The sequence below is a fragment of the Manis pentadactyla genome, chromosome 6 (genome assembly GCF_030020395.1).
Source record: "Manis pentadactyla isolate mManPen7 chromosome 6, mManPen7.hap1, whole genome shotgun sequence".
Taxonomy (NCBI): domain Eukaryota; kingdom Metazoa; phylum Chordata; class Mammalia; order Pholidota; family Manidae; genus Manis; species Manis pentadactyla.
The window spans coordinates 10,738,606-10,757,810 of record NC_080024.1 but is presented as its reverse complement, the minus strand read 5'-3'; the positions used below and the strand labels follow the sequence as shown (position 1 = coordinate 10,757,810).

Here is a 19,205-nt window from a genome sequence, read left to right as displayed (position 1 = left end):
AAGATTGTGAACTAGCCTTTTCTAGCTCTGCTACTAATAAGCTGTGGTAAACAATGTAGCTTAGAAAAGTGGATTTTTTTTTTTTTACTTTCTAGAATTATTTTTTAGCTATCTGCCTACTGAGTCATTGAATTGTTAGATTCATTTTCTAAAATGGAAGTATGTTATTTAAAAAACTATTTGTTTAAACCTTTCTCATTTGGTTATATTTTCATACCTGATGTTAAAATTACCCCACTGTGAGATGTTTTAGATCAGGGAAGTGCTTTTTGTTGTTTTATTAAAATCAGTGGGTTTTTACATAAAAAATATCTCTTTGTGAAAAGATCAGAATTTTAAGTCTTAAATCCATTTGTGATTGTGACTTTTTTAGTAAAAGATTTAAAATGTTTGTATAAGTTAATATTTCTCATTAGATTTTTGGTCAATTTTCATGAATTTATTCACTGTGAACTATATTTAATATCAAGCACCACGTTGGCTTCTCTGAGAACTATAAATGAATCAGATGGTATCTCTTTCTCTCTTCTTAGAACTTGTAAATCTAGATAAAAGCAAAATATTCAAATTTACGTACAAAATAATTAGAGCACATTATAATCGTATATATACAATTATACCATTTATATTAAACTATACCAAGTTGTGCTTTGGACTTGACTGAAGAATAAAGGGATGCAAAAGGGACTTTGATGAGGGTAGGCCCTCTCTCCTCTTGTGTTAGGTGCAAAGAACTGTAACTGCTTGGGAATCTTGAAATGTCTCCTAAAGTAATTACAGTTACTCTGAAGGGTTATATAGGAAGACAGTAAGTTAAAATTAACATATATCTCCTTCAGGGAAGACTTATCTGAAAGATTCAACCATTAATATGAAATTTTGTATGAAAATTGTATGATTCCCTGAAGGGACCTTGTTGGCAGTGATGTTAGCCAGCCCATGAAATCCATTTCTCTGGAATATTTCCAAGTACATTATGCAAATGGTGGAAAGGCCTTACATAGTTTATGACTAAGGTAGCTTCTTGATATTCAGTACCCTGGCAGAATTAATTAAACATACACCTAAAGGCTTTCATTATTTTCTTCTTTAATATTTTTTAAGACAATGCAGGTTACTAATAAACTTTTCTGTAAGATGTAGCTTATTATTTAGATCCTTAATTCAAAACTGCACATAGTGAAAGAACAATAGGGCTGTTTATATAGCACACTTTTGTTTTTTCTCACGAAATATATATTGATAGCTGAGTTCAGTTGAAGAGAAAGGAAACAGCTCTAGCATGAAAACCAGCCTAGTGAAGTATGATTTTAGAGTACATGATTAAGACATAGATATTTTTGCAGTTACCAATAACATAAGTTCCTCATAACAGAAAAGATGAACAAAGTTAACTCATACTTGATTTAATTTTTTTCTTTAAGTTGCCTTAATGACATTTTCTAAATGTTTAATAAAAGTAAAAATCTCATGTTTTAATTTTTGGTAGTTAAAATAACATGAATATTTTAACTATAAATTTTCACAATGAGGTATTGTGAAATACCCCACTATTTGCTGTCATAGTAAAATGCTTAAGCATCTTTTTGTTATTAATTATCCTTACCTTTTCTTCTACCATTATTAATTTTATAATTTATAATTGAATTCATCTATAAGTATCTACATTTAATTAACTTTCAGAATTTTACATGATGAGTTGATAATGTAGTAGGGAAGAAACAATATAATACAACTATATTTTACCTCCACTAAGGTAACTATTATACTCTTGCTGTCTTTTCCTACCTTATTAGCCTTGTCTTTGTAATGTGAGACTCATTATGTGTCATTGTGCATGAACCTTTGCCTACCTCCACTTTAGTCCTTGGCTTTAAGAATAGCAGAACATATGTGCATAAGAACAGGAGTTCTGGTCTTTAATTACTTTCAAGAGACGGTAGGATTGATTATTGTCAGCTATTGACACAAAAATGAATTCTGACCAGTAGAATTGTATCTAGCTTTTTCTTTGTGTTATAAAAGCTGAATATGTAAAAGAAGCATAATTATTATTTAAGGTGGCACAGATCAGATTCTGCCCCAAGAAATAAAATTTCAAGGTTCCAGGCACCGATTTCTGCACCGGAGTACACGTAAGATTTTATCTGCTCTGCTTTTCACAAGTAGGGATTGTTTTAATTTAGCAGGCTTATGTTATACTAATATTACACCAGATAATTGGCATGTAATACCCTAATTCTTTTACTGTTTGGCTTTTTAGTGTCTCTGTTTCAGGATTTCTTAAACTGTCATCATATACTTAGTTACGGGAAAAAAATAACTAGACCAACTAAGAAGTTATGTATGATTTGGGTTATAATGGTGTAAGTAAAAGGGAATCATTTACACATAAGGACCAAGTAGCCTTTTCCATTTTTTAAAATTTTGCTTTGGTTGGCATATTAGTTTCTACAGATTCAGCAATTCCAATCATTTTTTTAAATTTTAGTGCACTATCCTTTCTTATTTTGACCCAGAAGGAGAATGGCGTCTAAGTGTGGTTTGTCATTTAATTTTTTTTTTAATCCTGTAGATTAAAATTATGCTTGAAAGAATGTTGTGTGATCATTAAATGTGTGAGTGTGATGAAACAGGGTGTGAGAGTGACTGACCTCTTATAGGGGGAAATATTTTGGCTTGTAGTAAAAAAATTCAACGACTAGTGGAGTTCTTAAGCAACAGAAGCCATTCTGACAACCAGTGATTTTTCTCTTACTCTGATTTTCTTATTACGCTTCTAAGAACTAGCAAATTGCCTTAGATAGTGACAAAGAAATTAAAGTTTTCTCTCTATTTAAAATTTCAAGAGAAATGATGCAAAAATTTGTGTTTCAGTGAAAATTTTTTCTGTTTTTCACAATTTTACTTGCTTTTTTGAAAGAGGCTAGAGCCTAATCAAAGAGGTTAACGTCAGTTTGAGAAACATTATTTCTATGGAAACCCATAGGAGAAGAAGTTCTTGACTTTGGCCTTACCTTTTAATAACAACATAGCTATGCCAAGTAAATTTTCATCTAAATTTTAGTTCTGATATTGGCTAATGTTGTTTACCTAACACTCGTATAGTAAGATGTCATATAAGCCTGAGGTAAAGCTATTACTAATGAAATAACATGGTAAACACGGTGCTTTCTTCAAAATTTCCCAATCTTTTATACAAAAATAGGTAAAAGTTGAGGTTTTGCTGTTGTATAACATTACTGTCAATTTGTCATCAAAGTGCACTTTGATTAAATTATTAGTATCATAACATATTCTTAAATAATCTCAGTGCCTTTGCAGTGTGTTTACATTTCACAGTAGTTGACTTGTCAAAACAAAAAAAAAAAAAGCGCACCCTGGTTTGGTGGGTGAGCGGACAGGTGAGACTCAGCTCTGCCAGCACTGTTTCCGCTGCACTTAATGGCAGCGGCAGACATTCCAGCTAGCATCAGCTTGGTGGTGAAAATGGGCTTCCTCTCTTTTGTTCTTAAATTTGTTTATTTGTAAAAATACTTGCAAGACTGCTTAAAGCTTTAAAAAAAGAATTGCTAAAGTATTTGTTGTTTCTAATAGAGTAGTTTTGGTCATCTTATGATTTAGTCATTCAGTTCATCTCTAAGTAGATACAGATATTAATCAAGGGCACTCATTCTAGATATATAATGCCCAAAGTGGTCATCAGTTTAAAAAATACCTGTATTCTGTCCTTGCTATTTATGAAAGATTGCCACTTAAATTAATAAAGAGTTAAATTTCTTACTAAACTTTGAAACTTTAATTTCTTTTGAGACACATCCAAGTATGTTTTTGATGTCTTTGATGAAATAAAGATCTTTACTATTATTGATAAAGACTAAATTTCATCCTTTATCTTTCTACATACATATTTTTTTCTTATTAAGTTACAGGTGAGGATCATGGAAGGTTTTTATTTTTCCTTTTATTTATTACCATAGTATCTCAATTTGATATCATAGAATCTTAAAATTGGAAGATATAGACTCTTTTAGAACTCAGCCTTCTGTGCATTCCATCTTAAGAATTCTTTGCAGTTAATCTGAAATTAATTTGTGCTTGACTACTTTGTAAATGAACACCTGCTTTCCTGTGTATGCACAGGAAATACTTGTACTTTTAGAAAATAAAAAAACAATTCCTATTACTAGTTTCTGACAAAATGATTTATCTCAAAGGAAGTAACCATACTTTTAATTTTTAATGGACAAAAATCCATCAAAGATTTTTCATGGATTTTGACTTAGGTTATCATCATTGTAGCTCTAAGATTGTAATTCTAAATATTGATTGTTATAGATTTTAATATATTACTATGTAGCTAATGTATTTATTAATACAGAATGATATGCAAAGTGTTCAATTTAAGTCTCTAAATGTGAAGACAAAAATTTTAATTACACTCTTTAAAACTTGCTTAAGTAAATATAGCCATGTATGTTGGCAGCCCTATTAAGAGTGTGAGATGGATTGTTTATGTTGATGCAAGAGTGGCCGTTTTTATTCCCGACTCTTGTGACACTTGTCTAACATGAATTCAGTCTGGTTTCTCACAAAGACCAAGAGCTTCAGGTTTTTTCTTTGCTGCCCAAAGAAAATTCTGATTACAAGGCTACTACCTAGATTTTGTGTCCCAGATATACTGATTTTTTTACTTTTCTTGGATGCCCAGTATGTATTTTGCCAAGTACCATGGGTCAGTTAATACATTTATTCAGAAGATTCCTGGTCTCTGGACAGACTTACAGACTTTTAGGGTAACCATCCATTAGTCTGTATGTGAAAATTTGCATTTATGTTGACACCATTAGGCCTCCTTCCTATGGTGATTCAGCCCTAACAAATTAATTTCTCAATATGCCAAGATTTGGCTTAGATCTTTCTCTTCTAAGTAGTCTTTGGAAAACATAGTTTTCATATTTATTGTACTTCTTGCTTTGGATCATCAAGACATTCAGAGTTATTCATGAAATTGTAGAGATTTTGTTTTTAATTTTTTGGGACTCTGGGAGTAATATGAGATGTCAGCTATTCTTTCAGAAATTATCCCACTTACTTTGTGGCTTCCAAAAAAGATACATGTTAAATTAGAAAAGAGCACAAGTCAAAATAAAAGATTTTCACCTTTCAATCATTCACTCTCTGCTCCACTTTTCCTTTTTTTTTTTTGGCTCCAATACATAAGGATGAAGGTTAGTCAAAAGTGTTTTGCCCCTGACATTGAGAAAGAAAATGTTGAGCCTGAATCTCAGGGTCATAGTCCTCTTACTGTAACCAACTGGATGCCAAATCCATGTCTCAGTTAAATACCTCACATGGCTGATCCTCTAACATTAAACAGTTCTCTGAAAAGAGAACCAGTCTTAAGAGTTCTGGTTAGAACCACAGAACTGCTTCATTCAAATGTGTTCAGATTTTAGGAAGCGCTGGCAGTGGAACTGAAGAAATTGTGTATCTCAGTTTACACATGAAAGAGGGATTAAAAAATAACTACCACTCAGAAGCTCAGAAATGGTTGTTTAACATCATCTGGATAATTTTTAAAGTATCCTTGCCTTCTCTAACTGTATTCACAAAATTTTTTGGACTAATTTTATGTTTTAGTCATTTTGCTAGAAAACATCCTCTAATGGAATTAAGCAATTAAAATGCTTTTATTATAGCTTTCTAAAACTTTAATTCACCTTTAAATTTACTCATCATAAACTCAGCTTGCTTCATTGCCTTTGTGAAGTCTTTGAAATGGCATTTTCATGGACTCACTCTTGATTTGTGTGTGTAAACTTTGACATCTGTGTGCTAGAATTAACTGCCTTACTCTTCTGACTGTAAGTTGCAGTGGTGGTGTTTGTCTGAGGTTTAGTTTACTGAATTGGAATGAATACACTGAATAAAGAATGCTGCTTCTCCAAAGCTAGGGGTTGAGCATACTCATTGTTATAGCGCTTTTTCCTTCCCAAGTTCTTTCACGCTCAGCTTGATCTCATGTTTAAGGCTACACCATTACAGGTTTTGCATTATAGCTGGGTTTCAGTTTAATGTTTAAAAAGTTTTCTTAGAGGACAGTGAAGGGTGGGAAAAAGGGTTAACAAAGCAAAGATAATTCTTAAAATGTAAATGTTTGGGGAAACTGCTCAACTAAAGTTTTATAAAAATCTGACTTGAGTGTTTTTCTCTTCATTTGCTGTGCTTATATAAACAGTGTGACACCATCGCCACAACAGGTTCGGGTGTGTCCTCCCCAAATGTTCCCTGAAGATGGAGCTAATCTTGCCTCTGCTCGTGGCATTTTGTCGCTTATCCAGTCTTCTACCCGTAGGGCTTACCAGCAGATCTTGGATGTGCTGGATGAAAACCGCAGGTGATTGGCCATCAGTGACTCTTGCCCGCCATATTGCATATTTTTTGGCTCCTTGTTAGTGGACTGTGGTGTCTTCCTTTTGTGTTTGCTCCTTTGTCTTTCTCTAAGATGCAGTGGTTTAAAGCAGCTTGCTTTGCTTTTTTTTAATTTTAAATTATTGTCCAAAATTCACATTTCACAAGATTCTGTTAGCTTCTCTTCAGTCAGGGAGAGTATTCAGTTAGTATCTGCACAAGAAGTATAGAGATTTTTTACAGAGGCTTTGTTTTGACCTGTTCTAAGTACTTGATTCCATTGTGGGATATGCTGAGGGATAGTGTTGGATGTTGGACTGAAGCATACTAATTTTCTTCAGTAAGTCTTTTTATTAAGTCATTTATGATACTAATGTGGTTGGATTAGTGAAGCAAAGCCCAGATGTTGGGTGTAGCTACCAGGGTATTTTTCTTTCCTCTTAGCTAGGGATTTATAGGCCTCTGTTGAATATCCCTGGTGCTATTGTCTTTTTTATACTACAGAAGTTTTTCAGTTTTGGTAACTTACCTCACTTTTTAACATCACCAAGTAAAATCATTAGTAGTATACTGAAACTTATTCATACAAATAAATTATGTTGCCATTATTTCAGATACTCTGTCCTTGCTTCATTACTACATAATGTTTTAAAAAGATGAAATGGGGGAGCTTTATTTTGGCATAGTGTGGGAGAGGTACAGTTTCATTCCTATTCCAGCATTTTATCCTAGTGACTATGAGTCAGTGTTTGAATTTTCATGATATTATTAGACTGTTAATTTTTACACTTTGAAGAATTCCCAATAAATTAAGCTGGCCCTTCCAGTAAACCTTGTTTCTTACCTTAGGAGCTGATACGTCTTGTGGCTTGCCCTGTATAGACTTTTTCTTGTTGAATGCCTTTGAGCTTCACACAAATCCCAGGTGTTTCATTGTACTCCATGAGCACTTGTTCTTACTGCTCGACTTGTGTTGCTGAGCCTTCCCAGGGTTAATTTGGTGGCATACATTTGGGCCCAAGGACTTAAAGCTGCATCAGAAAGAGCTTAAAAAAGAAAACTCTTGGAAGGGGAGAAATTATATATACATATATGTACATAGGTCTTTGTATATGTGTGTGTACCTCCCCCTCCCCAAGGATTTAGAGTCCCTTTTATGCTCTTGAAGCTTCAAGGACTGTCTTAGAATATTTGGAACCTGTAAGAAGCAGCATGGTTCAGAAGAAAAAACATGGACTCAGGGGATCACTTCACTGAATGACTAGCTCCATGATGACCTTGGACAAATTACTTGGCTTCTTGGTCTCATTTTCCTCATCTATTAAAGAGAGGGGTAATAGTAATAATACCTAGTTTTCTGGATTCTTGTAAGCAATCTTCCTCCCTCCCCACCAACTTTATTTAAGATATAGGGATAACGGCCTCAAATTCTTATTTTATTGTGGGAGATCCTTCAAAAGATACTTAGTAGAAAATACCTGGCACTTAAGAACTAGTATTTTGAAAGACCTGTTTTCTTCTCCCTCCTTAAAATAAATTTATTCTTCACCACCTATCCTTTTTAACTTTTTAATTGCAGTAGGTCCTTAGCAGACACCAGATTGTTAGGTCAAAGTATATCATATCAAATGCTAGTATAGTGAAAATATATGAATGAGAAAATAAGTCCTGTGTACATTCAGTAATACCTAGACAACAAAGCCCAGTACCTGCCCCAACACATACACAGTCTGAAGCCGTGATTTGGAACTTGTAAAAATAGTCAGATTCTTTTTTTCTCGATGATGGAACAAAATTTGCTTCAAGTTCAAGAGTACAAAATTAGAAATCTTAGTAATGTAAAATTTACTTTGTATTCTTTTATTATAAAAACCTTTTGAGCCCTAAGTGAAGTTTTGTTTTATTTTTTAATTGTAATGAACTGATAACTTTAAAATCCCTTCTCTGGAAAGGAATGACCTTTTCTTACTCACTTAAATGAGATTTTAAAAATTAATAAAGTAGTTGAATTAATAGATTTTTGCTCCTGGATACTCACCATCAGTTGTTACCTTGGAACCTGGAGGGTTAGAGTCTCATCAGTCTTAATTGGATGCTTTTATTATTGAAAGGATTTTTTTTTCTCATTATATTGGAATCTCTTGCCATCTAATTGTTAAACAAGATTTAATCAGATTTATAAGTGCCAAACCAGTTTTTATTTCTACTGTGAGAACTGTCTAATGTGACTTTTCAGATAATAAACACAGGAATGTGAAATTTGGATAATGTTCTACTTGCATGATGTTAAAATAATACTGCTTATAAAGTTTTAAGTGCTTTTTTGTTCCTTGCTCTGTACATCATTTTTTCCTGTCCATTTTATTACTCTTGGCTGTTATGCTAATGCATTATTTTATCTTTGGTCTTATGCTATCACACTGGGTATAGCTTATTAAGCTAGAACTCTGGCAGAAAGAAAGAAAAAACCTTCTGCCTTTTATTATCATAAAATAATGCAGATTCACAGTTGCTTGACATTAAGTTCTTCACATAAGAACTATTTTTAGCTTACACTTTAAGGGACACTGTTGAAAGGTTTATTATATTTTTGTTTTCTCATCTTATGAGAACTTATTTGACCTGAAAGCAAGCTCAATATGGAGGCAAGTTAAATCCAAGGTATATGCTAGAAAAGTTTATTTATACAAGTCAGTGTTGTACATTTGGAAAACTGATATACCAAAAATTTACCAATATCTCGGACAGCTGTGTTCTTTGGATTTAAAATGCCATTACAGTTTAGTTCATAGCTGGTTAGGAAATGCCCATTCCTCCTGATAACTGCTTGCACTCCATATCTCATTCTCCAATGCAAAATACTAGCATTTTTAAAAAACTTATTTCCTATGTAAGAACATTATTTAGATAGCAGATTACTCATGCTTAAGTTTTATTTTTAGGAGCTTATTTTTATACAGTTTTTCTTTAGCAGAGTACCAGCTTTGAATGACTAGAATTAGAAACCAGTGTGTGAATAATTAATATTTTTTGCAAGTATCCCTATAAATACATTACTTGGAAGACTAGAAATGCAAAGTTGTGGTTAAACAGTGTTAGTTACTTATCATTTATCCTCTTAAGAAATATGTGTAATTCCTGGTTCCCCCAATCAAATTGTTTATTTACTGTGGCAACTTCTGGGGTTTTTTTGAGCAAAGAAACACATATTTTATTAAGCCAAACTATTTATTTACTGAGCATGTCAATGTACAAATTAACACTAGAACTTGTAGGGCCTTGGGTCTCATTGCCTTTTGCCACCTTAATTACAAAACACATCGTTGAACATAATATCAAACTTTAAAAAAAATTTTTTTTAATGTACTAATCGTACTGATGGTTAGAAAGTGGTACTTGAATGAAGTTTCTAATTGCCAAATGCCTGTCTAATTTACTTTTATATGTGTCAATTGCCAGTGTGAGAAGACAAAATGAAATACGTTGTGAAAGGTAACTGTATTACTTTCTGGCTCTGCATTATAAAAGGGAAATCTCTGTGGTGGAATGTGTTGAATAGGCAGATCCATTTGAACACATTAGTATGAATTTTTTTATGAAAACTTTAGGTAGCACCAGCAGTGGCTTCATTTAGTTAATCATCTCATATTAATGTAACATAGGATTGTAGTTAGGTAACAATTTTCCTAATGCCACAGAGTAAATACATTAGTAGGGTGGGATGAGTTTAAAACCTGTCTCAAGCATATATGATTTCTCACTGTCTGAGTCAAGCATGTATGATTTCTCACTATTCTTTAAAAGAGCCAACAAAATAGACGTCTAACGTATCTCCCCAGTCTGAATTGCTTATCCTCTACGCTCTGGAAATTCCTTTAAGCTCCAGTAGGGCTTGTAAAAAATGTACAAGCTAAACATTAAAATTTTCTTGTGTGAATTGACTTGACAGAAAGTAGTGGTTTGTACTGTTGCCAAAATTCTACAGTTGTGCCAACTTACAGAAAAAATATTACATTTGATATTAAATGTTCACCATAATTTCAAATTGTCTTGATACTTAAATTCAGGCAAAACCTGATCAGTGCATAGAAAATGAGGCATTCAAAATAGAATGTTATAGTTCTTAAAATCCTTATAAGGACCCTGCATCCGAACCTCCTGTCTCTGGTTAGTAATTATTGCTGGTTACTTTTCTGGTGAATTGACCAGTGACCATGTAGAGCTTTTGTTTTCTGATTTTAAAAGGTGAAATTTGTTAGAAAGGTTACTACTTACCTAGGTGGAGAACTGACTGTCCTCTGGAACCAAAGTGTATACTGAGACTACATGAAAATCCCCACAAAGTTTTCCAGGGCACCTCGGTTTTCATTTCAGCAGCACTGTATGTCCCACCTGGTTGTCGCTCCGTATCAAGCTCCTACAGTGCACCGCCTGTACCGTGCTGTCGTGTGCCCCTCAAAGCATGGCCTCTGATCTTAGTCCAGAACTGAGGCTTCCAGTTTTGCTCTTTAAAGCTGAGGTATAAATGAGACACAGCTATATTAAGATGCCAGGCACTAATCAAAATCTATGAGGTGGGAGGGAAGGAATTGTGGAAATGGGACTTACTTGAAATTCTTAGTTCTTGAGTTAACAGGTATTGATATCAGATGAGTAACCATGATCATGAAGGTGATACTAATTGGTTCTTGACATGCTTCTAAAGTTGCTAGTGATTTTTTTTTCCAACTAGAAGAGAGAAATTATACCTTTTGAACAGAATTGTCATCTATCTTGAATTTCATAAATTAAAATATAAGCACCAAAAGAATTTTTATATTGGTGCTATTTTGTCACAAATAGATTCCTTTTGTTTTTTAACCTATTGTAAAATTTAAATTTATGAAAATCATAAAATGGAGGACATGTGAGGTGATTTTTTAAGTATTTGGAAGATATTATATTGTATTGAAACATACAATATAATCTGAGTTGACATTTATTTGTCTTGTTTTTGCCTTTATTTTATTACTTCTCTGTCTCCTGATTCTGTCTTGTGCCTTCTGCAAAAACCTGCCTTAGACCTGTGTTGCGTGGTGGGTCTGCTGCCTCCACTAATCCTCATCATGACGTCAGGTAAATTTTGAGACTTTGTGATTACCAGGGTAAAGAGTTCATCGAGTTTGTATTTCTCAGGGCGTGGTGCATGTAGTGGCCATGCCTTTATGTTAGAGCTTGCCCTTCTACAACTTTCCTCTATGAGTATATCCTGCTGCTCTCAGAGAACAATGAGGCCAGTCATTCAAGACGTCTGGTCACCAGACTATGAAGAAAAATGCTTAACAATTATGATACGGTATCATGTGAACATCTGAGATTTTATTTAAATACAATTTGAGTACCTTATAGAAGACCATGTTAAAACACAGAAAAAATAATCTTAAATCTTGTTCTGTGTGCATCATTTTAATTGTTGCCTGAGGTCTAACAAGCATTTCCTTTATAGTTGTTGTCTACAATGTCACTTTGAGTGTATAGAAAAACCTCTCTTTGATGCATCATCCTAAATTATAGGGAATCGGCTTTAATGACCTATGAAGTAAACATTAGAATGGTAGTTTACTTTTAAGTGTTTTTTCATCTGTTGATTTGAGCTTTTTTTTTAATTGTTGCCCCTTTAACACTTCTGGACACACTTAACCTGAGTAATTATTTCTTCCTGTCATGTACAAGGACAGATAAAATGGCACATACAAATACTTAAGATTCTCAGGTGCCAGATCCCCCATTTACCATTTTCTGGGGAAAAATTTGGTTGGTATTCACAGATACCATTACTGTAATTTTTTTCAGAGCAAAATTTGTTAAAGCAGAAATGTATTATCTGTAGCAGTAGGTCTGAAACTGTCACCGTTACTTATATGCTGAGAGGAAGATGGCACATTCATTTTTAGACAAGAGAAGAGGGAAACATCAGTTTCTCAACACTGGATTCAGAGTGGTACTTTACCACTCTGCTGCCTTATTTCTTAGTACAATGTTAATTCAATCCATTGTAAGTTTTCCATTGTGTATTTCTCATGACTCCAATCGTAAGTTTGTGATGATTTTATCTTTCTGTCAAAGTAGTTTTCAGTCAGTGATCTGGATTAGCATTTCTTACAGAGTTTTTAGTTCTGACAAATACAGGTTGTGGTTTAAAACACTTTAGGATGGTTTTTTGTTGTAGTAAATTGAATTACTAGGTAAAGTCTTTTGCCACATCCTTAGTACTTTGCAATTGAAGATCTCCTTTGCAGATACCCAAAGCCTTCGTTAATTCAGGACTTAAGTTGTGAGTAGTTCTTTTCACTTACACTTCATTCTCCATATCAGCCCAGGTCCTTTTACCTTTGAAGCAATTGCTCATTTTGTGGGGGTTTGGTGGGGGGTCTCCAATTAACTCATCTCATGTAATCTCAGGGAAATAGAACTAAGTTTTATTTTGAAGATAAAGTGCAGAGAAGAGGAATATTCAGCCCTTATTTTTTTCCACTTGTCATTTAATAATTGTCTTAATGTCCTAAAGAATAATTAACTCAGATGTTTATAAACCCATAGTTTTAGCATCTACTAACTTAGATGCTTACTTTCTCAAGCAGGTGAAGTTACTCTCAGTAGTCTAGTATGTTTACTGTGTTCCCATGAAGAAAAGAGAAGTTAGTGAGAAAGCAAGTTAATTTAGTCATAAAAGAACACTTAGAGATTGTTCTAGATTATCTAGAGACAGTACACACCAACTACCATTGAAACTGCAACCTGTAGAGTTACCATTCAGGTTCAGAATGATGACACTGGCCAGAAGCACACTGAATGGTTATAAAATAAAAAATCCTGTTTCACATACTTTATTAAAGTATTTTGGGTTCTTTTCAGCGTTTTAGACAGACTTGTTTCATAGATTTGTCTTTAGCATGTGTGGGCGAAAAATATAATTCTTCTCATACCCTTTTGTGTCATAATGTGCTTTTTATAATGGGAATTTGCTTGAAATGTTAGATATGATCCATATGCTAACTCTCTGTGTTTTATAAGGTAGTAGCTTTTTAATTCATTTTATTTATATTCTCATTTGGAAAAATTACTATGCCATTTTATTGAAATATCCATACGGGATTAAAATAGGATATGAACAGGTGAGGTGAATGGTATGGTATGTAAATTGTAACTCAGTTAAGCTACTAATTACAATAGACTTAAAAAGCAGAAATCCAGGCAGAGAGAAAGAATAGCATTTATGTGTACTTGTTTCTCAAAAGTTTATTGTTATTCATTTAAAAATCAGTGCCTTTTTAGAAATAGAAATAACTACATCTGAACAAGTATTTTTTAATATGTTTTCTCTGTAGTTTGTCTTAGTGGCTTTCCAGTATTATTTTATACACAGATTCTTAATGATTTATTATTGAGCCAATTCTGGATCTGAATGTAGTGACAAGATGTATTCAGGGGATCTTATGATTGCTTCTGCAGAAGATAAAGTAGAGAGTAAGTAATTGGAAATAAGAAGAGTAGAAATGGCAAGAGAAGGGTCAGTGAGAGGGGGAGGAGAAATAAAAACTGTCTGATTTTTTTAGCTTGAGTTATTTTACTTTGTGTTCCCTGCCAGTGATTCTGGGCAGACTCCTGTGCAACCACATATGGACATGAGTTTATGAAGAATTGTATATTGTTATGTCCCAGAGTGGCAACACCCCTAGCTTTTCAGCTAATGATCCTTTTGAGCAGGGCCAGTCCCTCTGAGTTGAAAAGTGTCACCTTATTTAATGTCTTTATATAGGGCTTCTTCTCATTCTCAAAGTTTCAGGACACTTTCCCAATATTGTAAATAGTTTTCTTAAGCTTTTTCCTCTTCTTTCCTTTTGAATACCAGTTCCATTCAAAACCTATTTTAGTAATTCATATTGTTAAAAAACAATCTTTTGAACAGTTCTTTGAGCATTACACAGTACATGGCATGACTTTTGCCAGATACTTGTAGCTCTATTCTAATATTAAATTGTATTTTTATTTTTTATCTGCTAGGCATGGCATTTCAAATATAGATACAACAACTGAAGGAACCTCAGATGACATGACTGTTGTAGATGCAGCTTCATTAAGACGACAGGTATCTAATGTACCAAATGAGATCATCTTAAATTATGTTCATATAATATTTTCAAATGATAGTCCCTAACATTTTATTATTTTTTTTCTCTCCTGTGAAACCCATGAATTGAGATATCACCAAAGTATGTATTAAGCCATAATTGGTTTTCCCATTTTGGTTAAAGATATATTGTAAACTGTTTACAAGTTTTGACCACCATGAAATAGTATTGCCAAGATGGCTTGATGTAATTCTGGCCAGTAACAAAGAACTTTGACATTTTAGCAAACCAGGATAGCAGACCGTAAATTGCTTGTATGGGTGCTTCAAAGGGTTCATAGGATTTTTACATAGATGTTACAGGTTGAATTCCCTGGAAGGCAGATTCTAGGGTGAAGATTTGCATATAGAAAGTCTATGGAGGGGTGCATCTGAGATTAACACCCAAAGGGGAGGGAAAGGAAGCAGGACTGGGCAAGAGGATAATGTTGAGCTTCAGTGTAGTCAAAACAAAGGCTGTATATTGCCCACCCCACAAGGAGCTCTCAGGCTGGGGTGACCCTTCAGAGTCGGAACAAGAGGCCTGGGCCTTGAACCCCATCACCAACCAGTTGGTTGCAGGCTGCTCCAGTAAAGGAGCATGAGCTTGGGCAAGGCAGTCGTTCAGCCCTGGGCTGTTCACAGTAAGGATCAACAGCCAAGGAGGCGCTGTCAGCCAGCCTGGCAGCTGGGCATTATTAGCCCTTCAGTCCTTAAGGGTCTGGTGGCAGATCACAGGGCCCACTACAGGAGGTTTTTCTGCAGGAGGCTCTCAGGAACTCAGAGAGGTGGATGAGAAGGCAGTTAAAACAGGTTAAAGAGGAACAACTGAGGCTGAATGACAGAAGCTCATGAAAGGGGCAGGAGTCCCTCATCTTTCTGCTGTGCTAAGCCTGTCTCAATACATACTTCATGTTTTTTACCAGAACAGCAATATGCAACAGTTTCTTCTTCTATCTAATCAAGGAAGGAAAATATACCCTTTCTAACTCAGATATTTGGAGAAGGGAAAGGGAGAAGAGTACCTAAGTGAATTTAAGCAGTCATGGGTAACATTTTTTTTCCAAATAGAGTTTTATTTTGCTCCCAATGAAATATGACATGTTTGTAATAATTTTCTTGATAAATTATACTACTTTATAAGAATCTGATTGCTCCATGCATTAAAGCTTCTGCTCTGTTTTACTGTTGTTTGTTTTTCACTTAGATAATCAAACTAAATAGACGTCTACAACTTCTAGAAGAGGAGAACAAAGAACGTGCTAAGAGAGAAATGGTCATGTACTCAATTACTGTAGCATTCTGGCTGCTTAATAGCTGGCTCTGGTTTCGCCGCTAGAGGTAACCTCAGCTCTCAAAATATTGTCTCAACCACTGAAAATATAAAGAATTTGCAAACTTTTTTGTTTCTGTCTTTGCATTGTATATCATTTTATAGTCCATGCCCTGAAAATGTATTTCTTCCAGAAAGGTGGGGGGCAGGACTGGTATTTGGAGAAGAAAAGGTATATTCTGTCATTCAGCTGTATTCACTTTTAACCAGTTCTGCAGTAACACCTACTTAAAATTCTCCTTTTGCATGTTTTGTACATAGGCTCTAGTTTGTTTTTTTAAAGAATTTAATTTTTTGCCTCATCAGTCTGCACAACTAATTCTCTGAATGAGAGTGTGCGCTAGAGAATGGATTTAGAAAATTATCTGTAAAAGCAAAATAATATGTTATTGTGTCCTATTTCTCAAACACTATTAAACAGTTTTGTTAATAGACATTTTTGCATCCGCATTTCAACATTAACACTTCTGAAGTCATGATCTGGTGTCAGATTTAATAAAATCAAGCCACCTCATGTTTCATACTCCACCTTCATGAAATAATTCCTAACATTTTGAGCTGTTTATGTGTGTAAAATGTGTGTTTTTTTTTATTTTAGTTTTGCAGATAGTTTTCTATTAAGTATGTTTTTACTAAGTCCATGTGTGAATGATTTAAAAAACTACAGAATAAGGTACAAATGCAGTGTATTTAATAAACTATCAACCAAAGCAGTATTTGTCTACTGAAAGATTTTATTCCATCACTGTGTCTGTATCATACCAACTCAGATGGGCCTGAGCCTTCTGTCTCAGGGGCAAGCGATGCAGTTAATGAGTGGCAGGTCGCAGAGCCGCCCGTGCTTCCTTTCAGATCTTCATCCTGGTCGTGGTAGACACTGGTTGCAGTGCAGGTAATTTTCTGATTTGTAGTGGCTATAAAATGGTTCAGGTGAAAATACTTTGTGCTTTTTCCATGGTGTTGAGTGAAAATAAATCTTATGAGAATTAAATGGTGTCAATGAAACCAAGTCTTAGGAGCCTTTAGTTCTCAACCTTTTTTTCCCTTTTATTTTTTTGGTTCAGAAACAGAATTTTAATTAGATGTGCAGTATTCTCCACACATCCTCAGTATCTTTCTACCAAGGCAGTAAGTTTTGGGAAAGGTAGTTGAAGGAAATTCCTTAAACATTGGTAGATTGAATATTTCTTTTCTTGCTTTTCCCTATCCTTCCAAAAAAATACATTGAGGAAGTATTCTTCTCTTTCCTTCCTGGAGTTTATCATGAGTATGATGAGAATTTTTTTTTTTAACCTGTAGAAGTCTTCTGACTTTTATAATATCCTAATGATATAATTAATTAATTAATTCTGGCTTTATATACATATCATAAGGTAATTTCTGTGAGTGTGATCCAACTAAAACCACAAAATTGTAAAAATGGATAAAATCAATGCCTCTTTTGCTGGGAAAACATGAAAAGAATTCCAAAAAGGCCAAATATGAAATAAAAACAGGAATTCCAGGAGATAAGCAAACACAAAAGCTATTTTCTGCCCATTGATTTTTGCCAAACACTGGAGGCCTAGAACTTTCTCCCTTAATGACTGTGCAGGGATCAGGAGATATAATTCCATGTCTTGGGCAGGTACTAGTTATGACGACTATTCCAGTGAGAGGGTAAATGAGACATCAACTTGCCATCCAAGGGGGACAACAAAGAAATCTGTCCTCACCTTGTCACAGATCTAAAAACCAGAAAAGTTTGAATCTCTCTCACTTCAAAGCCAAGCTCTGTCGCGCCAGCCTTCCTCACCTAGAAGTTGTTCATCACTGTAAAGTGGTTTTGGAGTCGAGAGGGGCAAACTCAATCCTAGTCAGGGTGGCCTGGAATACGTTTTAACAGAGATACTTGATCTGAACCTTAAAATACATGTGTCGCATTTCAACAGGCAGAGAATGAAGAAAAGCTTCCAAGTGCAGAGAACAGTGGTAGAAAAGGATAGTAAGGCCAGTGATGTAGTGATCGACCCAACACACCAGTGTCATACAATTAAGTATGGTCAGTAGGTTGTTACACTACTTTGAGAACTCTTAAAGTTTTCTTTCTGCATTCCCAGTAGGAATTTTTTAAATCATTTGTAGGTTATTTACACTCTGAGGGACAATTTTATGAAAGTATTTGCAAGAGAGCTTTCCTTTCTTTTCCTGCGTGAATGTCTGTTTTCCAGCTTAATTATATTTGACATTGAAACTGAACTGTTTTTCTGAGCCTCGAGTTTGGAAAGGTTTAATTTACCATGGCTGTTGTTTTACTTACAATGTATTATCATGTTAGTAAGTAGTCTCGTGTGTGCATAGCACTGACCTCAGTAAGCAAGTGGTTACAGCAGGTGTGCTGCAAGCCCTGCCCTTAAGAGATTCACAGATTAGTGGAGAAGGAGGGGGGTAGGCTTATTAAAGAATTAGGATATACAAACAAGTTCTTTGAGAAGAAGGAACTTGACATATATGCTGAAGGATAGGATAAAGAGAGAGTGAGGGTGAGGGTGAGTACAGAGGGCAAAGAAAATAAGTCAAGATTCCACTGTGAGATTCAACATGGGGATAGAAGTGATTTAAAAAAACAATGAGCGTTGTAATGACTAGGAGCCTTTGTGTGTGTGTGCAGATAAACATTTGTGAGTTTACGAACCAGAGCTGAGATCGCCACGTCCCAAAAGATACCTAACCACAAATAGGCCCTTAAGGCTTTAGGCATTTGATTCATGGCATCAGTTTCCACAAGACTAAAATAGTGAAGAAAATAACTTACCAGCTGTTTCAGCTACTGCCAACTGTCCTTTCTTTCGCTCTCCGAAATGGGAGGCTTATCTCTGTGTGACCCTGTAGAAAACTGGGGTCATCTTTCACCCATTTCCGGGGTGCTGAGAGGATTGTGTGCACCATCAGTGACCCTTACATTGTTCAGTCAAGTACAGGGAGCTGTCATGTTCATTTTGTGTTTTAATTTTATGGCTATTAACAGTTTTACATCTATGTAGTAAGTATTCGAGTCTTCAATGCTTATTACTTTGGCACAAAAAGCTAAGTACTAAAGATAGGATTCATCAATTCATTCAACAAAATATGTATAATTTCTTAACTACTTTGTATCAGACACTGAACTTGGTACTGAGTATGCCAGGAGTGACTAAAACACATCCCTGTACCCATGGAGCTTAGGATCTTGTGGGGGAGAATGAAATTAAGGAAGAAGCACAAAAAATGCTATTGCCATTGAGATGAGTACTGTAAGTGAAAGAATGCTGAGAAAGAGAGTAAAGGGAA

At 34.7% G+C, this 19,205-nt stretch overlaps 1 protein-coding gene across 16 annotated transcripts in view; it reads left to right on the top strand.

Moving 5' to 3' along the window:
• MFF (mitochondrial fission factor) overlaps positions 1-16,610 on the top strand; it is a 28,761-nt gene extending 12,151 nt beyond the window's left edge. For 2 of the 16 annotated variants that reach the window (XM_036913362.2, XM_036913328.2), the window contains 6 exons: positions 2,061-2,135; positions 6,242-6,400; positions 9,874-9,906; positions 11,476-11,529; positions 14,458-14,542; positions 15,771-16,610. In XM_036913362.2, coding sequence (XP_036769257.1) covers positions 2,061-2,135; positions 6,242-6,400; positions 9,874-9,906; positions 11,476-11,529; positions 14,458-14,542; positions 15,771-15,902 — 538 coding nt within the window. In that variant the 3' untranslated portion in view covers positions 15,903-16,610. The remainder of the gene's footprint in view (positions 1-2,060; positions 2,136-6,241; positions 6,401-9,873; positions 9,907-11,475; positions 11,530-14,457; positions 14,543-15,770) is intronic. The other 14 variants (XM_057503485.1, XM_036913353.2, XM_057503487.1 and 11 more) reach the window with 14 other exon arrangements.
• The last annotated feature ends 2,595 nt before the right edge of the window (positions 16,611-19,205 follow it).